General features: G+C 43.2%; 1 protein-coding gene across 4 annotated transcripts in view; it reads left to right on the forward strand.

The window, feature by feature from the left end:
- The first annotated feature begins 4,788 nt into the window (after window positions 1–4,788).
- The window catches only part of LOC122542861 (serine/arginine-rich splicing factor 7-like), a 36,344-nt gene continuing 20,263 nt past the window's right edge, over window positions 4,789–20,869 (forward strand). For all 4 annotated transcript variants that reach the window (XR_006309876.1, XM_043680962.1, XM_043680963.1 and 1 more), the window contains exons 1-2: window positions 4,789–4,885; window positions 18,047–18,268. Coding sequence is in view for 3 of the 4 variants with exons in the window: in XM_043680962.1 (XP_043536897.1) it covers window positions 18,054–18,268 (215 nt within the window). In the remaining variant the exon portion in view is untranslated. The remainder of the gene's footprint in view (window positions 4,886–18,046; window positions 18,269–20,869) is intronic.

Raw genomic sequence — 20,869 nt, forward strand, 5'->3', positions numbered from 1 at the left:
TGATGGAGATGCATTGTCCAAGAATGAGACTGATTCTGAAGAGTAGTCTATGGTAAGTCTGATGGTGGGATGAAACTTGTTGATATTGTCATGTAGTTGTTTCAGCGATTCCTTGCCATGCGTACAAAGTATATCTAGTGTACAGTACTGGTTGGAGGTCCTGTGCAGCGAATAGTTTTGCTTAACTTGTGCATGAAAATACTGGCATATTGGGATACAAATATGGTCCCAATGTCTGTTCTGTGTGTCTGAATGAAGACCTGGTTGTCGAAGGTGAAGATGTTGTGGTCGAGGATGAAACTGATGAGTTATAGGTTAGCATCTAGGAATTGGCAGTTGTTTGTGTTGAGTACTGAGGTTTTCGCAGTGATGTCGATGAGGTGAGGGATGCTATTGTAGAGTTCCAAAACGTCCATTATGACGAAGTTTAACTGGTCTGTGCATGCTGAGTTTGTGTAAGAAGTCTGTAGTGTCACAACAGAAGCTGGCGGTTCGTTATACAATGGGTTTCAAGATCTCTCAACATAGCCAGAGAGGTACTCACACTGGTTCCCATTGCCTGATATAATGGGATGACCAGGTGTGTTGGCTTTGTACCTTCAGAAGCCAGAAGTGTCTTATGCGAGAAGTACAAAGGATGACAGCACATAGAATACTCTAAAGGTCTTGATCAGTCTGTTGAGTTGACGAGTGTGTTCTTTGGTTGGATTGGCAGATAATTGTCTGTAGTGTTCCTTGTTGTTTAGTTCTCAATATGCTTCTTTGCAGTGGTCCATTCTATTCTGTACGAGGATGGCTCCTCTTTTGTCTGCTAGTTTGATGACTATGTTGCGGTTGGTCTTGAGAGCATGGATGGTGTTGTGTTGGGCTTGGGTGACATTCTGGGCCATCTTATAAACACAGCTGATGAATCTGGCATTGATGTCTCGAGCATACATGTCTAGCTTAGGGCGGTCTTCTGGATGGGTCCAATTCGACTCTTTCTTCTTTGGTTACTGCACTATGGGTCTCTCTGTCAACTGTTCCAGTTCAGTGGTTGTCTAATTGACATGGGGTTTGTGGAAGAATTCCCACAGCCTCACTTCACCTGACGAAGGAGCAGCGCTCTGAAAGCTTGTGATTTCAAATAAACCTGTTGGGCTATACCTGGTGTCATGTGACTTCTGACTTCACCCACCCCAGTCCAACACTGGCTTCTCCATATCTGAAACACAAATGTAGCCTAAGGGTGGATGTGGAAAAACTACTGCACCAAAATGATTTGTTTATCCTCTCTGCCCTAAATCATGGCTGACCATATAACTCACCAGTATTTTTCTGCAATATCCCTATATCTGTTGATGTTATTAATATCTAGAAATCTACATTGAACAAACTCAATGGCTGAGTTGCTCCAAAGTATAGAAATCCAAACATTTACCGTACTGGGTGAAGAAATTCCTCCTCATCTACATCTCTATGACTCTATAAATAGCCTGGCCTTTATTCTGACACTATATTCCCTGGTTTAAGATCCCGCACACCCAGCAAGGAGAAAAATCCTCCCTGCACTTCCTCTGCCTAGCCCTTTAAGGATTTTGTATATTTCAATGAGATCACCTCTGATTCTTCTAAGCTCCAAAGAATACATGCTCAGAAGGGAAGACAATGTCCTAGTGGTATTATTGCTAGACTATTAATCTAGAAGCTCAGGCAATGTTCGAGAGACCTGAGTTTGAATCCCATCACAGCTGTTAGTGGAATTTGAATTGAACAAATATCTGCTATTAAGCAGCTAACGATGACCATGAAACCAGCATTGATTGTTGGAAAAGTTCACTAATGTCCTTACCTGGTTTAGTTTAAATGTGACTCCAGACCACAGTAATGTGTTTGACTCTCAACTGTCACTCAGTTGTAACAATTGCAACAATGTCTTAAAAACAAAATGCAACTTGATGGACCATCTCGCACCAGAAGCAACACCAGCAAGAACAGCCCTGTCAAATCTGCAAAGCTTTCCTTCCTAACACCTGGGGACCAGTACCAAAATTGGGAGAGCTGTTTCTCATACTCGTCAAGATATGAGTTGAGAGTGTAGTGCTGGAAAAGCACAGCAGCTCAGGCAGCATCTGAGGAGCAGGAGAATTGCCATTTCGGGCATAAGTCCTTCATCAGGACCGCTTCTGCCCGAAATGCCGATTCTCTTGCTCTTCGGATGCTGCCTGACCTGCTGTACTTTTCCAGCACTCCACTCTCGACTCTGAGCTCCAGCATCCGCAGTCCTCACTTTCTCCTAGTCAAGGTATGATTCAGAGACTGTCACAATGACCCACAGAATCTAGTCTGGGTGGGAATTTCAATGTCCACCATCAAGAGTAGCTTGCCACCTGTACAACTGATCAAGCTGGTAGGATCCTAAACGATTTTGCTGCTAGACTGGGTCTACAATAGGTGGTGAGGGAATCAACAAGTGGGAAAAATTTACTTGACCTCATCCTCACTAATTTGCCTGCCGCAGGCACATCTGTTTATGATAGTATTGGAGACAGTAACCACTGCATAGTCCTTTTCACATTGAGAAGATCTTACATCGTGTTGGATGGCCCTAACACGGTGCTTGATGGGACAGACTTTGAACAGATCTAGCAACTCCAGACTGGGCATCCATGAGGTTCTGTGGGCCATCAGCAGAACAGAACTGTACTCCAACACAATCTAAAAACTTCATAGCCTGGCATATACCCTTCTTTACCATTACCATCAAGCCAGGGGATCAACTCTGGCAGGCAGGCGTACCATGAGCAGTCCCAGGCATACCAAAATGAGTTATCGACCTGATGAAACTACAAAACAGAAGTACTTCCATGCCAAACAATATAAGTAGCAAGTGACAAACAGAATTAAGCAATCCCACCAACAATGAATCAGATCTACGTTCTGCCACATCTATTCGGTGCATTGTTATTTGTCATTGATAGCAAGCATGGTTTGTAAGTTTGTAGATGACACCAAAATTGGTGGTATAGCGGACAGGTTATCCAAGAATACAACTGGATCTTGATCAGCAACCCCAATGGGCCGAGGAGTGGCAGATGGAGTTTAATTTAGATAAATGCAAGGTGTTGCATTTTGGTAAGACAAACCATGGCAGGGTTTACACAGTTAAAGGTAGGACCCCGGAGAGAGTTGTCAACCTCGTGGTTCAAATACATAGCTCCTTGAAAGTGGCATTACTGATAGACAGAGTAGCAAAGGAGAAGTTTGATATGCGTGCCTTCATTGGTCAGAGGATTGAGTACAGGATTTGTGATTTCATGTTGTGGCTGTATAGTTCATTAGTGAGGCCACTTTGGAGTACTGTGTATACATTTCTGATTGCTCTGCCAAAGGAAGGATATTGCTAAATTAGAAAGGGTGCAAAAAAAATTACAAGGATGTTATCAGAATTAGAGGATTTCAGTTATAAGGAGAGGCTGAGTAGGCTGGGACTTTTTTCCCTGAAACATAGAGGGTTGAGGGACCTTATAGAGATTTATAAAATCATGAGGGCATAGATAAGATGAATAACAAAGATCTTTTCGCTAGGGCAGGGGAATTTAAAACCAGAGGGTACAGTTTTAAGGTGAGAGGGGAAAGATTTAAAAGAGTCCTGAGGGGCAACTTTTTCATACAAAGGGTGGTGAATATATGGAATGAAATGCCAGAAGACATTGTTGACGCAGGTATAGTTACAACATTTAAAATACATTTGGATAGGTACAAGAAAAGGAAAGGTTTAGAGGAATGGGCCAAAAGCAGGCAAATGGGAGTAGTTTAGTTTGTGAAACCTGGTTGACATGGACAAGATGGACCAAAGGGTTGTTACATGACTCTATGGTGGTGGACAATCAAACAAACCACTGGAGAGGAGGCTTCATAAATATTCCCATCATCGATGTTAGGAGAGCCCAGCACATCAATACAAAAGATAAGGCTGAAGCCTTTGCAACAATATTAAGCTTCGAGTGATGAGTAAATGATCCATCTCGGTCTCCTTCAGAGGTCCCTAGCATCTCGGATGCCAGTCTTCAGCCAATTCAGTTCTCTGTATGTGATATCACGAAGTGGTTGAGGGCACTGGATACTGCAAAGGTGATGAGCCCTGACAATATTTCAGCAATAGGAGAAGGCTTGTGCTCCAAAACCTGCCAAACCCCTATCCAAGCTGTTCCACTGCAGCTACAACACTGGCATTTAACCATCAATGTTATAAATTGCCCTGGGATGTCCTCTACAGAAACATTAACATTGCAGGAACTGTAAGCAATAACAATATCAAATGGTATGTTGGCTTTTATCGCAAGATAATTTGAGTATAGGAGTAAAAGAATCCAACCTGTTCAACTACCACTCCATCAGTCTGCCTTCAAACATCAGTAAAGTGATAGAAGGTGAACAGGGATATATTAAGAAGCACCTGCTCAGCAATAACCAAATTTCTGCTAGGACCAGTCTCACTCCTGATGAATGGCTTTTGACCGAACCGTCGATTCTCCTGCTCCTCGGATGCTGCCTGACTTGCTGTGCTTTTCCAGCACCACACTCTGAACTCTCAGCTAACTGTTCAATCTCCAGCCAATTGGTCTTGGGACGCTCCACGATTTAAAGACAACAATCGGACGTCGGCTTTAGTCTCGAGCACATTGAACGTTTGCTTCCCGCCTGTTCCTCGTCGCACCAATCAGTGATCTCGTTGGGCGCATGCACCCTACCGCCCCAACCGGACTGACGAAGTACGTATGCACCTGATCGCCCCGCCTCCTCGACAACGAATTGAGCATGCGTCATGCTGCCCGGCTGGTGGGAATTGCGCAGGCGCGGATTTCCGCGGGTGCTTGAGAGCGGGACTGGCAGAACGAAAACGGTAAAACAAAAATAACTGGGGTGAAACCCGGTGAGGGGAAAGCAGAAGTCTAATGGCGAGATAAGACCCATGCCTGGCTCTGTGATTCTCCGCGTCTTTGTGACGTACGTGTCCTGGGTCGAGGCTTTCCCCGCGTGGAATAGGCCGCAGGCCTTTGTTACTGCGGGCTCTAGTGATGATGCGTTGACCGGGCAAGGGAGAGGGAGCAGCCGGCCGGAAAATTCATTGCCAGTCCCAGATTCACTGTCAGTAACTGGGTGGACCTCGCTGTTTTAGTTCGGGGCAGGGGGCGGGGTGCTAATGGACCTGCGAGCAGTCGGATCGCCGACTTCTGGTGTCCGGGTTGATAGAGGGCTTCAGTTTCCTTATCCCCGAGGTCGTTACTGAAATCCGGATTTTGGCTCACCGACTTCATTCTTGTACGAGGCAGTCCCCTGATCTTACGAAAAGCAGTCTGCATTAGTTTGTATTTTTAACTAGTCGGGGGGGGGGACCTTTTATTCTTCAATGCACAAGAAAGCAGAATAATCCTTTAAACTAGTCTCATGCTATCAACGCTTCTTTCTCCCCTTTTCCTCCTTTGCTCCGGTATTGCATTGTATTAGCTTGTCTGAACCTGTTAACATAATGATATTGATCTGTTTGCTTCTTTGATTAGGTGAGAGAGATCATTTAACTTATGGGTGGGTGATTTCAATCGGACTTCTGTTGTTTTGTTACAACACTTGTGTTTTCTTTATTGTAACAAGGCTTTGTTAACTACTTAAAGTTATAGAGATGTACAGCATGGAAACATACCCTTCGGTCCAACCCGTCCATGCTGACCAGATATCCCAACCCAATCTAGTCCCACCTGCCAGCACCCGGCCCATATCCCTCCAAGCCCTTTCTATTCATATACCCATCCAAATGCCTCTTAAATGTTGCAATTGTATCAGCCTCCACCACATCCTCTGACAGCTCATTCCATACACATACCACTCTCTGCGTGAAAAAGTTGCCCCTTAGGTCTCTTTTATATCTTTCCCCTCACAGTAAACCTATGCTCTCTAGTTCTGGACTCCCTGACCCAAAAGACTTTGTCTATTTATCCTATCCATGCCCCTTATAATTTTGTAAACCTCTATAAGGTCACCCCTCAGCCTCTGACGCTCCAGGGAAAACAGCCCCAGCCTGTTCAGCCTCTCCCTGCAGCTCAGATCCTCCAACCCTGGCAACATCCTTGTAAATCTTTTCTGAACCCTTTCAACTTTCACAACATCTTTCCGATAGGAAGGAGACCAGAATTGCATGCAATATTCCAACAGTGGCCTAACCAATGTCCTGTACCACCACCACATGACCTCCCAACTCCGCTACTCAATACTCTGACCAATAACGAAAAGCATACCAAATGCCGCCTTCATTATCCTATCTACCTGCGACTCCACTTTCAAGGAGCTATGAATCTGCACTCCAAGGTCTTTTTGTTCAGCAACACTCCCTAGAACCTTACCATTAAGTGTACTTGTGGAATTTCGGTTGTATTGTGGAGGTGATGATTTGGAGGTGCTGGTGTTGGACTGGGGTGGACAAAGTTAAAAATCACAACACCAGGTTATAGTCCAACAGGTTTATTTCGAAACACTAACTTTTGCAGTGCTGCTCCTTCATCAACTAACCGATAAAGGACCATTGTTGCAAAAGCTAGTGCTTCCAAATAAACCTGTTGGACTATAACCTGGTGTGATTTTTAACAGTATTAAAGCAGTGTCGATATAAAGCAAAGCTTCATGACTTTGTTAGCTGGGCTATATAAGGCTAGGAAGTATCTTGTTTAATAGCTGGTCGTTATTAAACAGCCCAGTGCGACAGTGCACGAGTGACCTAGATGTCTTATTTTCCATGGGGGTGAAGGAAGGGTTGTAGGAACATGTTATTGAATGTACAGATATTACATTTAACCTAAGTGCCCCCATGGTCAGGGAGCATCCTGTCATGGTGCAAAAGCTCATGCATGGACAAGGTGTTATGGTCTCTTAAGAAACAGGAAAATGTGTGTGCTGTTCAGCCCCTCAAACCTGCTCTGTCATTCAGTAGGATTATGGCTGATCTAACACTCTTCACATCCACTTTCTTGGATTTTTCCTGTAACTTTTGATTTCTCCTACTAATCAAGAATCTGTCTCCGCTTTAAACATATACCGCTCTGACCCCACAGCACCTTGTGGCAAAGAGTTCCAAAGACATTAAAGCTCGGAAGAAATTCCTCCTCATTTTAATTTTAATTTGACACTCTTTAAGCCAAAGACTACACCCGCTGGTCCTAAACTGTCCCATGAGGGGAAACATTCTGTCTGTGTTTACCCGTTAAGCCCCTTGAGAATCCCATATGTTTCAATTAGATCACCTCTCATTCTTCTAAATTCAAACAAATGGAATCCTAGGGATGAATTCAGAATATACAGTGCTGAACATTGGAGCTTAGGTTCCAATCACTTTGGCACTGGTGTTGATTTCAGCTGGTGGCTATGTGACATTGTTTCATTACAATTCTAGTCACTCTTGACAAAAGCAGCTAACCTACTGAGCTCTCTGTTTCATGTATAAATCACTGGATTCAGTCTGAACTGATAATGGATAAAGTGTGGCTACATTCTGCTTTTGTTTCCTCAGATTAGTGAGAGACTAGTCAAGATTACAGAATGAAAGTATAAACATTTGAGGGTCATAGTTTAGAATGCATCTTCACTGGTGGTGCAGATCCTCCGTTGGCTTGAAGATAATAAGTCTGAGACTTCCGTGGCACGATACTCAATGCATTGCTCTCATTCTTTACGAATTCACTGTTTCAGCTAGTGGTTAATGGTATTTCTTTCAGACGTAACATAACATGAGTGGGTGGAAGAGAACTTCTGTAAATCTGACATTGTATAATCAAATATGAGTGAGAATAGGAATGATTTTTGGATCATTGGAATCTCTTTTGGGGTAGAAATGACCTGTACAAGAAGGATGGATTGTACTTAAATTGGAAGGGGACTAATATACTGGCAGGGAGATTTGCTCAAGCCTCTCTGAAGGATTTAAACTCGTAAGGTGGGGGAGTGGGACCCAGGGAGATAGTGAGGAAAGAGATCAATCTGAGACCGATACAGTTGAGAACAGAAGCGAGTCAAACAGTCAGGGCAGACAGGGACAACATAGGACTAATAAATTAAACTGCATTTATTTCAATGCAAGGGGCCTAACAGGGAAGGCAGATGAACTCAGGGCATGGTTAGGAACATGGGACTGGGATATCATAGCAAGTACAGAAACATGGCTCAGGGATGGGCAGGACTGGCAGCTTAATATTCCAGGATACAAATGCTAATAGTGTTAAGGGTTTAGATGGAGAGGAATTTGTTAAGTGTGTACAAGACAATTTTCTGATTTAAGTATGTGGATGTACCAACTAGAGAAGGTGCAAAACTTGGCTTACTCTTAGGAAATAAGGCAGGGCAGATGACTGAGGTGTCAGTGGGGGAGCACTTTGGGGCCAGCGACCATAATTCTATTAGATTTAAAATAGTGATGGAAAAAGATAGACCCGGTCTAAAAGTTGAAGTTCTAAATTGGAGAACGGCCAATTTTGACGGTATTAGGCAAGAACTTTCAAAAGCTGATTGGGGGTAGATGTTCGCAGGTAAAAGGACAGCTGGAAAATGGGAAGCCTTCAGAAATTAGATAACGAGAATCCAGACAAACTATATTCCTGTCAGGGTGAAAGGAAAGACTGGTAGGTATAGGGAATGCTGGATGACTAAAGAAAGTGAGGGTTTGGTTAAGAAAAAGAAGAAAGCATATGTCGGGTATAGACAGGATCGTTCGAGTGAATCCTTCCAAGAGTATAAAGGCAGTAAGAGTACACTTAAGAGGGAAATCAGGAGGGTAAAAAGGGGACATGAGATAGCTTTGGCAAATAGAATTAAGGACAATCCAAAGAGTTTTTACAAATACATGAAGGACAAAAGGGCAACTAAGGAGAGAATAGGACCCCTCAAAGATCAGCAAGGTGGCCTTTGTATGAAGCCACAGAAAATGGGGGAGATACTAAATGAGTATTTTGCCTCAGTATTTACTGTGGAAAAGGATATGGAAGATGTGGACTGCAGGGAAATAGATGGTGACATCTTGCAAAGTGTCCATATTACGGAAGAGGAAGTGCAAGGTGTATTGAAACGCATAAAAGTGGATCAGGCGTACTCTAGAACTCTGTGGAAAGCTAGAGAAGTGATTGCTGGGCCTCTTGCTGATATACTTGTATCATTGATAGTCACAGGTGAAGTGCCGGAAGACTGGAGGTTGGCTAACGTGGTGCTACTGTTTAAGATGGGTGGTAAGGACAAGCCAGGGAACTATAGATCAGTGAGCCTGATATTGGTGGTGGGCAAGTTGTTGGAGGGAATCCTGAGGGACAGGATGTACATGTATTTGGAAAGGCAAGGACTGATTAGGGATAGTCAACATGGTTTTGTGCATGGGAAATCCTATTTCTCAAACTTGATTGAGTTTTTTGAAGAAGTAACAAAGAGGATTGATGAGGGCAGAGTGGTAGATTATGGACTTCAGTAAGGTGTTCAACAAGGTTCCCCATGGGAGACTGATTGGCAAGGTTAGATCTGACAGAATACAGGGAGAAACTTGAAAGGATTTGTGGGCGGCATGGTGGCACAGTGGTTAGCACTGCTGCCTCACAGCGCCAGAGGCCCGGGTTCAATTCCCACCTCAGGCCACTCTCTGTGTGGATTTTGCACGTTCTCCCCGTGTTTGCGTGGGTATTGCTCCGGCTGCTCCGGTTTCCTCCCACAGTCCAAAGATGTGCAGGTCAGGTGAATTGGCCATGCTAAATTGCCCGTAGTGTTAAGTAAGGGGTACGTGTAGGGGTATGGGTGGGTTGCGTTTCGGCGGGGCGGTGTGGACTTGTTGGGCTGAAGGGCCTGTTTCCACACTGTAATGTAATCTAATCTAAACTAGCCATTTAGATACAGAACTAGCTCAAAGTTAGAAGACAGAGGGTGGTGGAGGGTTGTTTTTCAGACTGGGGAGGCCTCTGACCAGTGGAGCGCCACAAGAATTGTTGCTGGCTCCTCTACTTTTTGTCATTTACATAAATGATTTGGATGCGAGCAGAAGAGGTTTGGTTAGTAAGTTTGCAGATGACCCCAAAATTGGAGGTGTAGTGGACAGTGAAGAAGGTTACCTCAGATTACAGCAGGATCTGGACCAGATGGGCCAATGGGCTGATGGAGTTTAATTCAAATAAATGCGAGGTGCTGCATTTTGGGAAGGCAAATCTTAGCAGGACTTATATACTTAATGGTAAGGTCCTAGGGAGTGTTGCTGAACAAAGACCTTGGAGTGCAGGTTCATAGCTCCTTGCAGGTAGATAGGATAATGAAGAAGGCATGTGGTATGCTTTCCTTTATTGGTCAGAGTATTGAGTACAGGAGTTGGGAGGTCATGTTGTACAGGACATTGGTTAGGCCATTGTTGGAATATTGCATGCAATTCTGGTCTCCTTCCTATCGAAAAGATGTTGTGAAACTTGAAAGGGTTCAGAAAAGATTTACAAGGATGCTGCCAGGGTTGGTGGATTTGAGCTATGGGGAGAGGCTGAACAGGTGGGGCTGTTTTCCCTGGAGCATCGGAGGCTAAGGGGTGACCTTATAGAGGTTTACAAAATTATGAGGGGTATGGATAGGATAAATAGACCGTCTTTTCCCTGGAGTCAGGGAGACCAGAACTAGAGGGTTTAGGGTGAGAGGCGAAAGATATAAAAGAGACCTAAGGGGCAACTTTTTCACGCAGAGGGTGATGTGTGTATGGAATGAGCTGCCAGAGGAAGTGGTGGAGGCTGATACAATTGCAACATTTAAAAGGCATTTGGATGGGTATATGAATAGGAAGGGTTTGGAGGGATATGGGCCGGGTGCTTGCAGGTGGGACTAGATTGGGTTGGGATATCTGGTCGGCATGGACGGGTTGGATCAAAGGGTCTGTTTCCATGCTGTACATCTGACTCTCAGTAAGTGGGGTTTGAGAATAGACCCAGGTGAGAACTCTGGAACCATTGGAGTGGGATTCATTATGCTCTTTCCTTTTGTGTGGCTACCACTGATGAGGCAAAAGTGATAGCAGTTCTTTTCCAGGAGGAGATTGGGATGGTCAGTCATGTTGAAGACTGTAAAGAGGTTAAAGAATAATCTAACAACCTCTAAGAATATCATGCATGACTTTGATTAGGGCCATTTTGATATAGTAGTGAGAGAACAATCTTAATCTGGAACATGGACCTCCTGGAAATGTGTGCACAGGTTTGGAAAGTGATTTAAATTAGTCATGGGCTTTGGAAAACAAATGGAGCCAGAAAAGGGGTTTACTTTGCATGGGCAATATTAAAAGGGTGAACTTTTCAGGGATTGATCACATTTGAATGAGAGTAGGACAATATCTGAGGGGAATGCATAATTTACAAAATGAATGGGTACAAGGGTTCGGAAGTGATGTTGAGTGATCAGAGTCCGAGGTGGTTTTTAGGAACCAGATGGGTTGGAGAGAGAAAAAGTTGAAAGGAAACTAGAGAAAGATGCAAAGGGAGCAGTTTTGATACTAAATGCTGAGAGATATGGTGAATATATAAATCACAGAATCCTTACAATGTGGAACCAGGCCTTTCCGACATTCGAGTCCACATAAATCTCCCAAGAGCATCCCACCCAGACCAAGCTCCCTACCTTCTCCCTGTAACCATTTTCCATGACTAACCCACCTAGCCTGCACATCTCTGGACACTATGGGCAACTTAGCTTGTGCAGTCCACCTAACCTGCACATCTTTGGACTGTGGGCGGAAACCTATGCAGACACGAGGCAAATGTCCAAACTCCACACAGTCACCTCAGAGTGGAATACAGCCTGGTTTCTCTGGCACTGAGGCAGCTAATCGCTGAGCCACTATGCCATGTATGTTCAGAAATGCTACTCTGGACTTGAGTGAGTGAAGAAATGGCCATCCTCGGGGTGACAACCAGTATGAGACTTTATTGGGACCAAGAATTCCAAAGCAGAGGGGAAGTGATTGAGCAGTTTGACAACTACAGGCGTTGTGAACAATGTGTCAGTGCAAAAGCAACTAAGTGACTTTCTATTTGTGGCAGTTGCGACAGAGAAAGTAAACTCAATCCACGAGATTGGCCTGTTATTTGTATGTGTATTTTCAAGTGGCGGCTTGTGTATGAAAGGAAAGTTCTCCAGGTTTATATATATACAAAGTGAGGGAGATGTTGCATGCTAGGTTTTTGTCTTTATGTTTCTATCTCAGTATGGCTGAAACAAGCAAGAGAGGTCTGCCTGTGGTGTGTTTCATATATGCCTGAAATTAAATTGGATCAACCATTAAACAAATGTGAATGTTTTTAATGTCCACTCAAAGCTGAGTTGCAGCATCTATTCCCAGTATTACTCCTCCAAATACAATTGAGAAACAAGAAGAATATTGAGGCTTTAAGAGGGGAGTGAAATATCAAGTAAGAGAAATAAAAAAAGAATTCAGTGAAAAGACTGACAGCTAATGTAAAGTGGAATCCCAAAGTCTTCTATGGGCTAATAAATAGTAAAAGAGTGGTTATAGGACGATTAGGCCCAATTTGAGACCAAATCGAGCATTTACACTTGGAAGCAGGGGGCATGACTGAGGTGTTAAATGAATAGTTTGCTTCTGACAAAAGAGGACAATACTTAGTGACAGAGGACAAAATTCTGTTGCTAAAAAGGTTCCAAGTTAACGCCGAAAAGTCTTGGCTAGACTATTGGTAGTTAAAGTTAACAAGGCGCTGGGACCAGATGAGATGCATCCAAGGATTTTAAGAGGTAAGGGTAGAAATAGAGGGCACTGGCATTAATCTTTTGATCTTTCCTGGTCCTGGAGAATTGCAGACATTATGGCCTTGTTCAAGAAAGGTTGTAAGGATAATCCTAGCAAATAAAGACCAGTCAGTTTAACTTTGGGGATGCTTCAAGCAATAATTGTAAAGATTCTATTCCATTCAAAAATTGTGGAAATAGGTCGTTTGGCCCAACAAGTTCACACCGACCCTCCAAAGAGTAACCCACCCAGACCCATTCCCCTACCCTATTATTCTACATTTACCCCTGACCATTGCACCTAACCTACACATCCCTGAACACTATGAGCAATTTAACATGGCCAATTCACCTAACCTACATATCTTTTGGATTGTGGGGGGAAACTGGAGCATCCAGAGGAAACCCAGGCAGACACCGGGAGAATATGCAAACTCCAAATGGACAGTGGCCTGAGGCTGGAATTGACCACATTCCTGGCGCTGTGAGGCAACAGTGTTAACCACTGAGCCACCGTTAGTGTTCACATGGAAAAAGGCAGGTTAGTTGGGAAGGGTCAGCATGGATATGAAAAGGGGAAATCATTTAACTGGTTGCCTTTTATTTTTTGAAGGATTAACAGGCTTGATGGGGTAATCTGTTGAAACATTAGTGGGCGGCACAGTGGCACAGTGGTTAGCACTGCTGCCTCTCAGCGCCAGAGACCCAGGTTCAATTCCTGCCTCAGGCGATTGACTGTGTGGAGTTTGCACGTTCTCCCTGTGCCTGCGTGGGTTTCCTCCGGGTGCTCCGGTTTCCTCCCACAGTCCAAAGATGTGCAGGTCAGGTGAATTGGCCATGCTAAATTCCCCGTAGTTTTAGGTAAGGGGTAAATGTAGGGGTATGGGTGGGTTGCACTTCGGCGGGTCGGTGTGGACTTGTTGGGCCGAAGGGCCTGTTTCCACACTGTAATGTAATCTAATCTAATCTAAAAATTAGACATGAATTTGCAGAAAGCATATGGTACACTGTCACACAACAGACGTGAGGAGCATGATATAAAAGAGACAGTTGGAACATGGATACAATATTGTTTCCAAGCACTCAAGCAGTCATTGTAATGTGTAATTTTTGGGCTGGAGGAGGGTTTGTAGTGGACTTCCCCAGGGGTCAGTATTGGGACCCCTGCTTTTCCTGATATATATTTATGGTCTGGATTTTGATATGCAGAGGACAATTTCAAAGTTTGCAAATGACACACAATTGTAAGAATTGTAAACTCTGAGGAGGACAGTGTAGGACTCTAAAAGGATATTGGCAAGGGTTGGCGAAGTGGGTGGACAGGTGGCAGATGCAGGGAAGTGCAAGGTGAGGTTTGATGTAGGCAAGTGCAAGGTGAGCCACATAGGTAGGATGAACATTGACAAACTATATAAAGTAAGAGGGTGCGAGTGCAGAGGAACCTGGGTGTGTATATATGCACAGATCATTGAAGGTGTCAGGACAGGTGGAGAGAGCAATTGATAAAACATTGTGTCATTGGCTTTATTAATAGGAGCAGAGTACAGAGCAAGCAGCTGATCTTGAACTGTGTAAGACACTTGTTAGTCCTCAGCAGGAATATTGTGTACAGGTGTGGACGCCACATAGAAAAGATACAAATGCAATGGAGAGAGTGCAGAAGCAATTTACAAGAATAGTTCAATGTTGAGGATGTTTGAAGATAGATGGAAGAAGTTGGGAGTGTTCTCAGAGTGGAAGGCTGGGAGGAGATTTGATAGAGGTTTTCAAGATCGTGAATAAGCTGGATAGAGTAGATGTGGGTTAGCTGTTTCTATTCATAAAATGAACAAGAATACAAGGTGTAGATTTAAAGTGATATGCAAATGAACAAGGGTGATGTGAGAACAAAACTTATCACAGCAAGTAATTAGGGTATGGAATGCACTGCCTAGATATGTAGTGAAGGCAGGTTCAGTTGAGGCATTCACAAGGCTATTGAATGTTTTGCTGTTTTGGATAGTAATAGTGTGCCAGGATATAGGGAAAAAGCAGGAGATTGACATTGGATAATAGGCCCCATTCTGTATTGTAATAATTCTGTGATTCTGCTTCTGACTGGGGAACATACTACCTTGTTTAAAAGGTAGGATTGCATAATGTAATTCAGGGCCATTGCGATGCTGAAAATTGGATTTGATCGGCTTGAGGGACTAAATTTTAGTTTTATAAATTTCCCGCTCTTCTTGTTCATTTTATGATTATCCGCACACCTGGGTGGGGAATGTTTTCGGATAATCAAATGCCGGGTAACACAGTTTAGCTAAGCATCGGGACCTTGCGATCTTGTCCACATAATCTGAAATTCGGACAGTCGAGATTCCTCTGTATTAGCCTAGGTATTTATTAGTTTAATAGCCTTTCGCAGAAATTACATGGTTCCAGGTGATCATAAAGTGTTTCCAGTGTGATGCATGAGCCACTGATTCTGCAACAGTAGCAGGACTTGGAGATGTAAATTCTCAGACCGACCCTGTGCTTTTACTGTCTAATTACAAATTTCTCATGCAGACTTTTCATGTAGATCCCAGTAAGCACCAAGGGCTGCCTCAATCTGTTTTACTCTCTGAAACCCTGAGAGATTAAAATAGTGCATTTAAGGTTCAGCTTTTGTTGCTGGTTAGGTTGTTTGTGTGATTACTAACTACATTTGAAGTTCTCAGTTGGCATTGATTTTTACAGTTGAATAAATATTCTTTGGGCTTCAGTGTTTGCCTTCATACCTCACCTTTCACTGTATTTGACTATTATCGTTGCCTGCTGAAGTTCCCATGGTGTGGTTGTCTGTGCTGCATATTTGTGCGTGCACATTGAGTAATATAACTCAAATATTTACACTGATTCATACACGTTCCTCTAGCCTGCCTGCTGTGGCTCTCAGAAAAAAATGGCTGATCTGATTGTGGCCACATCTCCAATTTCCTGCCTATCGTAATAACCTCTGTCTCTCTGTCAGTCAAAAATCTTTCTTCCTCGAAAAGTTTTCAATGATCCCACCTTCATCTGTCTCCGAGGAAGAGAGTTACAAAATTCATGAACGTCTGATGAAGAGTTCCTCCTCAACCTTGTCTTATGAAAGGCCCCTTGTTTTTCAAAGTACCAGATTCCCTCACAGTCTAAAACTTTGAAAAAGTGGATAAAGAGTTCATGGGGCACATAAAAATCCACTGGGGGCATCTGAGCAGAACCAGAGGCACAACCCAAATTAGACACAGACCATTCCAAGCTGATGTCTGAAAACTAACCTTCAGAGTAGTGGAAATCTGGATATCTTTTAAATAACATGGTGAGGCCGAAAGTTAATTGAACATTTGAAAACTAAGGTTTATGTTTGTTGTGATGGAGAATTAAGATTTAAAGCTGGTGAATGGAGTTAAGATACAGATGAGTTGTGATCTAATTGAATGGCAGAACAGACTCAATTGGCTGCCTCTGTTCCTTTAGAAATTTTTCAAAGATCTTTAGTCCAAGTTGCTGATCAGTTTTGATCCATCTTTTTTTTCTTTCAAAATAACTAATTGAACATGAAGAATTTTCTTTGTGTGTGAGAGACTCTGAAGGCCTGCTGTTGACCGTAAAAATTGAACTCAATTTGCATGGAGTTGATGTTGCCAAAATATTTGATTGAAAAGAACCATGTTTTTCCAAATTGCCACACAAATAGCTGAGTACAGCAGTCCCTCCCCCACCCTGACTCTGTAGCGAGTCATTTAATTGCCTATCCTCTTTCAATCCAGCAAAGTGTTTAAAATACGCCCTGGCTGTTTTGAGGGGTCACTTGCCAACAACAAAATTGTCAAAAGTGTTCTTCCTTTTATCTTAAAGGCACAATGAATTTCTCATTGTCCTAGCTCTGACATCAGGTGTGCACTGTAGCCTTCAACTGTCCTTGACATTGATTAGCATGGGACCATTACAGGTTATGCAAGTTTTCAGAGCGCAAACTTAGCACAGCAGCATTGAAATTGTTTGTCAGTCTCCTTCTTTGAGGAGACTGACGTAAGACATTGGATATTTTGAGTGAGTAGTATTTTACCCTTCATTTGGGTATTCTGAAAAGTCATTTTTGAGTTTTATGCTTAGAGTTTGTCATGTAGGGTGAGAGGGCAAAGATATAAAAGAGACCTACGGGACAACTTTTTTATGCAGAGGGTGGTCCGTGTATGGAATGAGTTGCCAGAGGAAGTGGTTGAGGCTGGTACAATTGCGGCATTTGGATGGGTATATGAATAGGAAGGGTTTGGAGGGATATGGGCTGGGTGCTGGCAGGTGGGACTAGATTGGGTTGGGATATCTGGTCGGCATGAACGGGTTGGACCGAAAGGTCTGTTTCCATGCTGTACATCTTTGACTCTGTTTCAAACATTTTTTGCCTCAGTCGGTTTTGAGAGTTACTGCTTTTTTTTTTGCAACTAAGCTATGTTGAAAATCCAAACTGCATCACCTCTTTATTACTGCCAGCGCCTTGCTTGAGAGAGAATGAGAAATTCCACAATGGTTGGGTAACTATAAAATGGCAGACTACTTTGATGGAGAGTTGGGAAACATTGTTCCTGGATTTTCCTTACTCTCTCAGTCTTTTAAATAAAAAAAGGACCAAGTATGCATTTTTTTTTTGAGCTAAAGGTTCTAAACGTCTGTTGGAAGAGGAAAAGCAGCTTGTGTTTCAATATGTTAAGTTCTGACCTGACCGATTATATATAGAATGCTGTTCTGTCTGTGTTGTTGCCATGTAATCTGCTCCAGTGCCTGTAAATATGGATCTCTGTGACATTTCAAGAAAACAGCTCGTCATCACCTTGAGGATGATCATCATGAGGGTAATTGGGATTGGGCAATAAATACTGGCCCTGTCAGTGACAGCCCTGTCCTGAGAGAGAATGTAAAAATTAGCATGCTCCATTGTAGCAGTGAGAGGATGTGAATATTGTTTGTCACCTAGGTATTTTAAGCTCCATAGTTATGGGAGTTTCAATTAATCATTTTGTTGAGCAGAGCCAGGAGCTGTGAGAAATCTGGTCACATTGAACAGCTAGGCATTTGAAAATGGTGGTTTTCAAGTGCTCTTAAAAGCCATAACTATTACAGGTACCTGGTACTAACATATTTTAATTGTGTCGAATTGTAAGTGGTCAGACTCTGAGCCAGTTTTATTTCAAAGCATGGAAAGTGTTAATTGACTATATAAGAGAGACATTTATTGCTTTGTGATTGAGTTTACTTTTATCTTTTGCAGCTAAAGAATGTCGTATTACTCCAGAAGTTCCAGAGCTTCAGACTGCAAAGTCTATGTCGGTGATTTGGGAACAGGAGCTGCCAAAGGAGAGCTGGAGCGAGCCTTCAGCTACTATGGCCCTCTAAGGAATGTTTGGGTAGCGCGGAATCCTCCAGGTTTTGCTTTTGTGGAGTTTGAAGACCCCAGAGATGCAGAAGATGCAGTGCGTGGGATGGATGGCAAGTGAGTATTTGGAAAGACCCTTAAAATGTGCAAACACCATATTTGAACACACAATTTCATTGGAAATCCTGACATGAGCTTCTCTTGATGTTGGAGTTGATTTGGATGGTAATTACCTCAATGTCTAGTCTTGTATAGAGCATGCAGCCCACAAACAGGTCATTCAACCTAACTGATCAGTTTTTGTGTTCAATACAAGTTTACTTCCATTCCCCTATTCTTGTTTTCAAGTTTCCTTTAGAACATAGAACATTGCAGCGGAGTACAGGCCCTTCGGCTCTCGATGGTTTCACAGGTCGGTGCCCAATCTGAAGCCTATCTAACCTACACTATTCCATTTTCATCCATGTATCTATCCAATGACCATTTAAATGCCCTTAAAGTTGGCGAGTCTACTGCAGTTGCAGGCAGGATGTTCCACACCCCTACTGTTGAGTAAAGAAACTACCTCTGATATTTGCCCTATATCTATCACTCCTCAATTTAAAGCTATATCCCCTCATGCTAGCCATCACTATATGAGGAAAAAGGTTCTCACTGTCCACCCTATCTAACCCTCTAATTAGCTTATGTCTCAATTAAGTCACCTCTCAACCTTCTTCTCTCTAATAAAAAGTCTCAAGTCCCTCAGCCTTTCCTCATAAGATCTTCCCTCCATACCAGGCAACATCCGAGTAAATCTCCACTGAATCCTTTCCAAAGCTTCCACATCCTTCTGATCATGCGGTGACCAAAACTGTACGCAGTGCTCCAAATTGCAGCTGTACAAAACTCTGGTGCAGCCGCACATAACCTCGTTGCTCCGAAACTCTGTCTGTACCATGTGCTTTCTTAACAACCCTATCAACCTTGGTGACAACTTTCAGGGATCTATGTACATTCACACCGAGATACCTCTGCTCATCTATACTACCAAGAATCTTACCATCAGCCCAGTGCTCTGTAGACCTGTTGCTCCTTTCAAAGCGAATCACCTCACACTTTTTAAACTCCGTTTACACCTCTCAGCCCAGCTCTGCTACTTATCTCTGTCCCTCTGTAACCTGCAAAGTCCTTCAGCACTATCCACAACTCCACCAACCTTCATGTCATCTTAAAATTTCCTAAACCATCCTTCTACATCCTCATCCAGATCTTTTATAAGATTGACAAACAGCAGTGGCCCCAAAACAGATCCTTGTGGTACATCACTAGTAACTGAACTCCAGGATGAACATTTCCCCTCAACACACCACCCTCTGACTTCTTTCAGCTAGCCAATTTCTGATCCAAACTGCCAAATCACCCTCCATCCCATGCCTCCATGTTTTCTGCAAAAGCCTACTGTGGGGAACCTCATCAAACACCTAACTGAAATCCATATACACCATGTCAACTGCTTTACCCTTCTCCACCTGTTTGGTCACCTTCTCAAAGAACTCCATAAGGCCTACTGTGGGGAACCTCATCAAACACCTAACTGAAATCCATATACACCATGTCAACTGCTATACCCTTATCCACCTGTTTGGTCACCTTCTCAAAGAACTCCATAAGTCTGTGCGGTATGACCTATCCTCCACACAACCATGTTGACTATCCTTAAGCAACTTCCTCCTTTCTTTTCTAGATGATGATAAATCCTATCTCTTATAACCCTTTCCAATGCTTTACCCACAACCAAAGTAAGATTCACTGGTCTATAATTACCAAGGTTGTCTCTACTTTCCTTTGTGTTTATCTAACTTCTGCTGAAGGTCACCAATACTATTTGCCTTTAACTACTGTTGGTGGTCAAAAGTTCCATTGTCTATATTCTAACTATTGTTATGGACCAGGCCAGACCCCTTCAAGATTTCAGGAAAGTGGTCCAGACCCTAACTTTGCTAGTTGTTTTAAGCAGGTGTAACGTGGATATTCCAGGAGTGATATAGCTGGCTAAACCACTTAGAACAAAGAAAATTACAGCACAGGAACAGGCTCTTCAGCTCTCCAAGCTTGTGCCGATCAGGATCCTCTATCTAAACCTGTCGCCTATTTTCTAAGGATCTGTATCCCTCTGTTCCCTGCCATTCATCTTTCTGTACAGATACAGCTTAAATTACGCTATCGTGCCTGCCTCTATCATCTCCACTGGCAATGCGTTCCAGGCACGTACCACCCTCTGCATGAAGAACTTTCCACACATCTCCCTTAAACGCTTCCCCTCTCACCTTGAACTCATGACCTCTAGTATTTGAGTCCCCAACTCTAGGGGGAAAAAGCTTCTTGCTATCACCCTTGTTTGTGAGTATCATGATTTTGTAGACCTCAATCAGGTCCCCCTTCAACCTCCATCTTTCTAATGAAAAAATCCCAATCTACTCAACCTCTCTTCATAGCTAGCACCCTCCATACCAGGCAACATCCTGGTAAACCTTCTCTGCATCCTCTCCAAAGCACCCACATACTTTTGGTAATGTGGCGACCAGAACTGTGTGCGGTTTTCCAAATGTGCCTGAACCAAAGTCCTATACAACTATAACATGACCCCGCCAACTCCTGTAATTAATACACTGTCCGATGAAGGAAATCATGCCGTATGCCACCTTGACCACTCTATCGATCTGCATTGCCACCTTC

Source organism: Chiloscyllium plagiosum, chromosome 41 (assembly GCF_004010195.1).
Source record: "Chiloscyllium plagiosum isolate BGI_BamShark_2017 chromosome 41, ASM401019v2, whole genome shotgun sequence".
Classification (NCBI taxonomy): Eukaryota; Metazoa; Chordata; class Chondrichthyes; order Orectolobiformes; family Hemiscylliidae; genus Chiloscyllium; species Chiloscyllium plagiosum.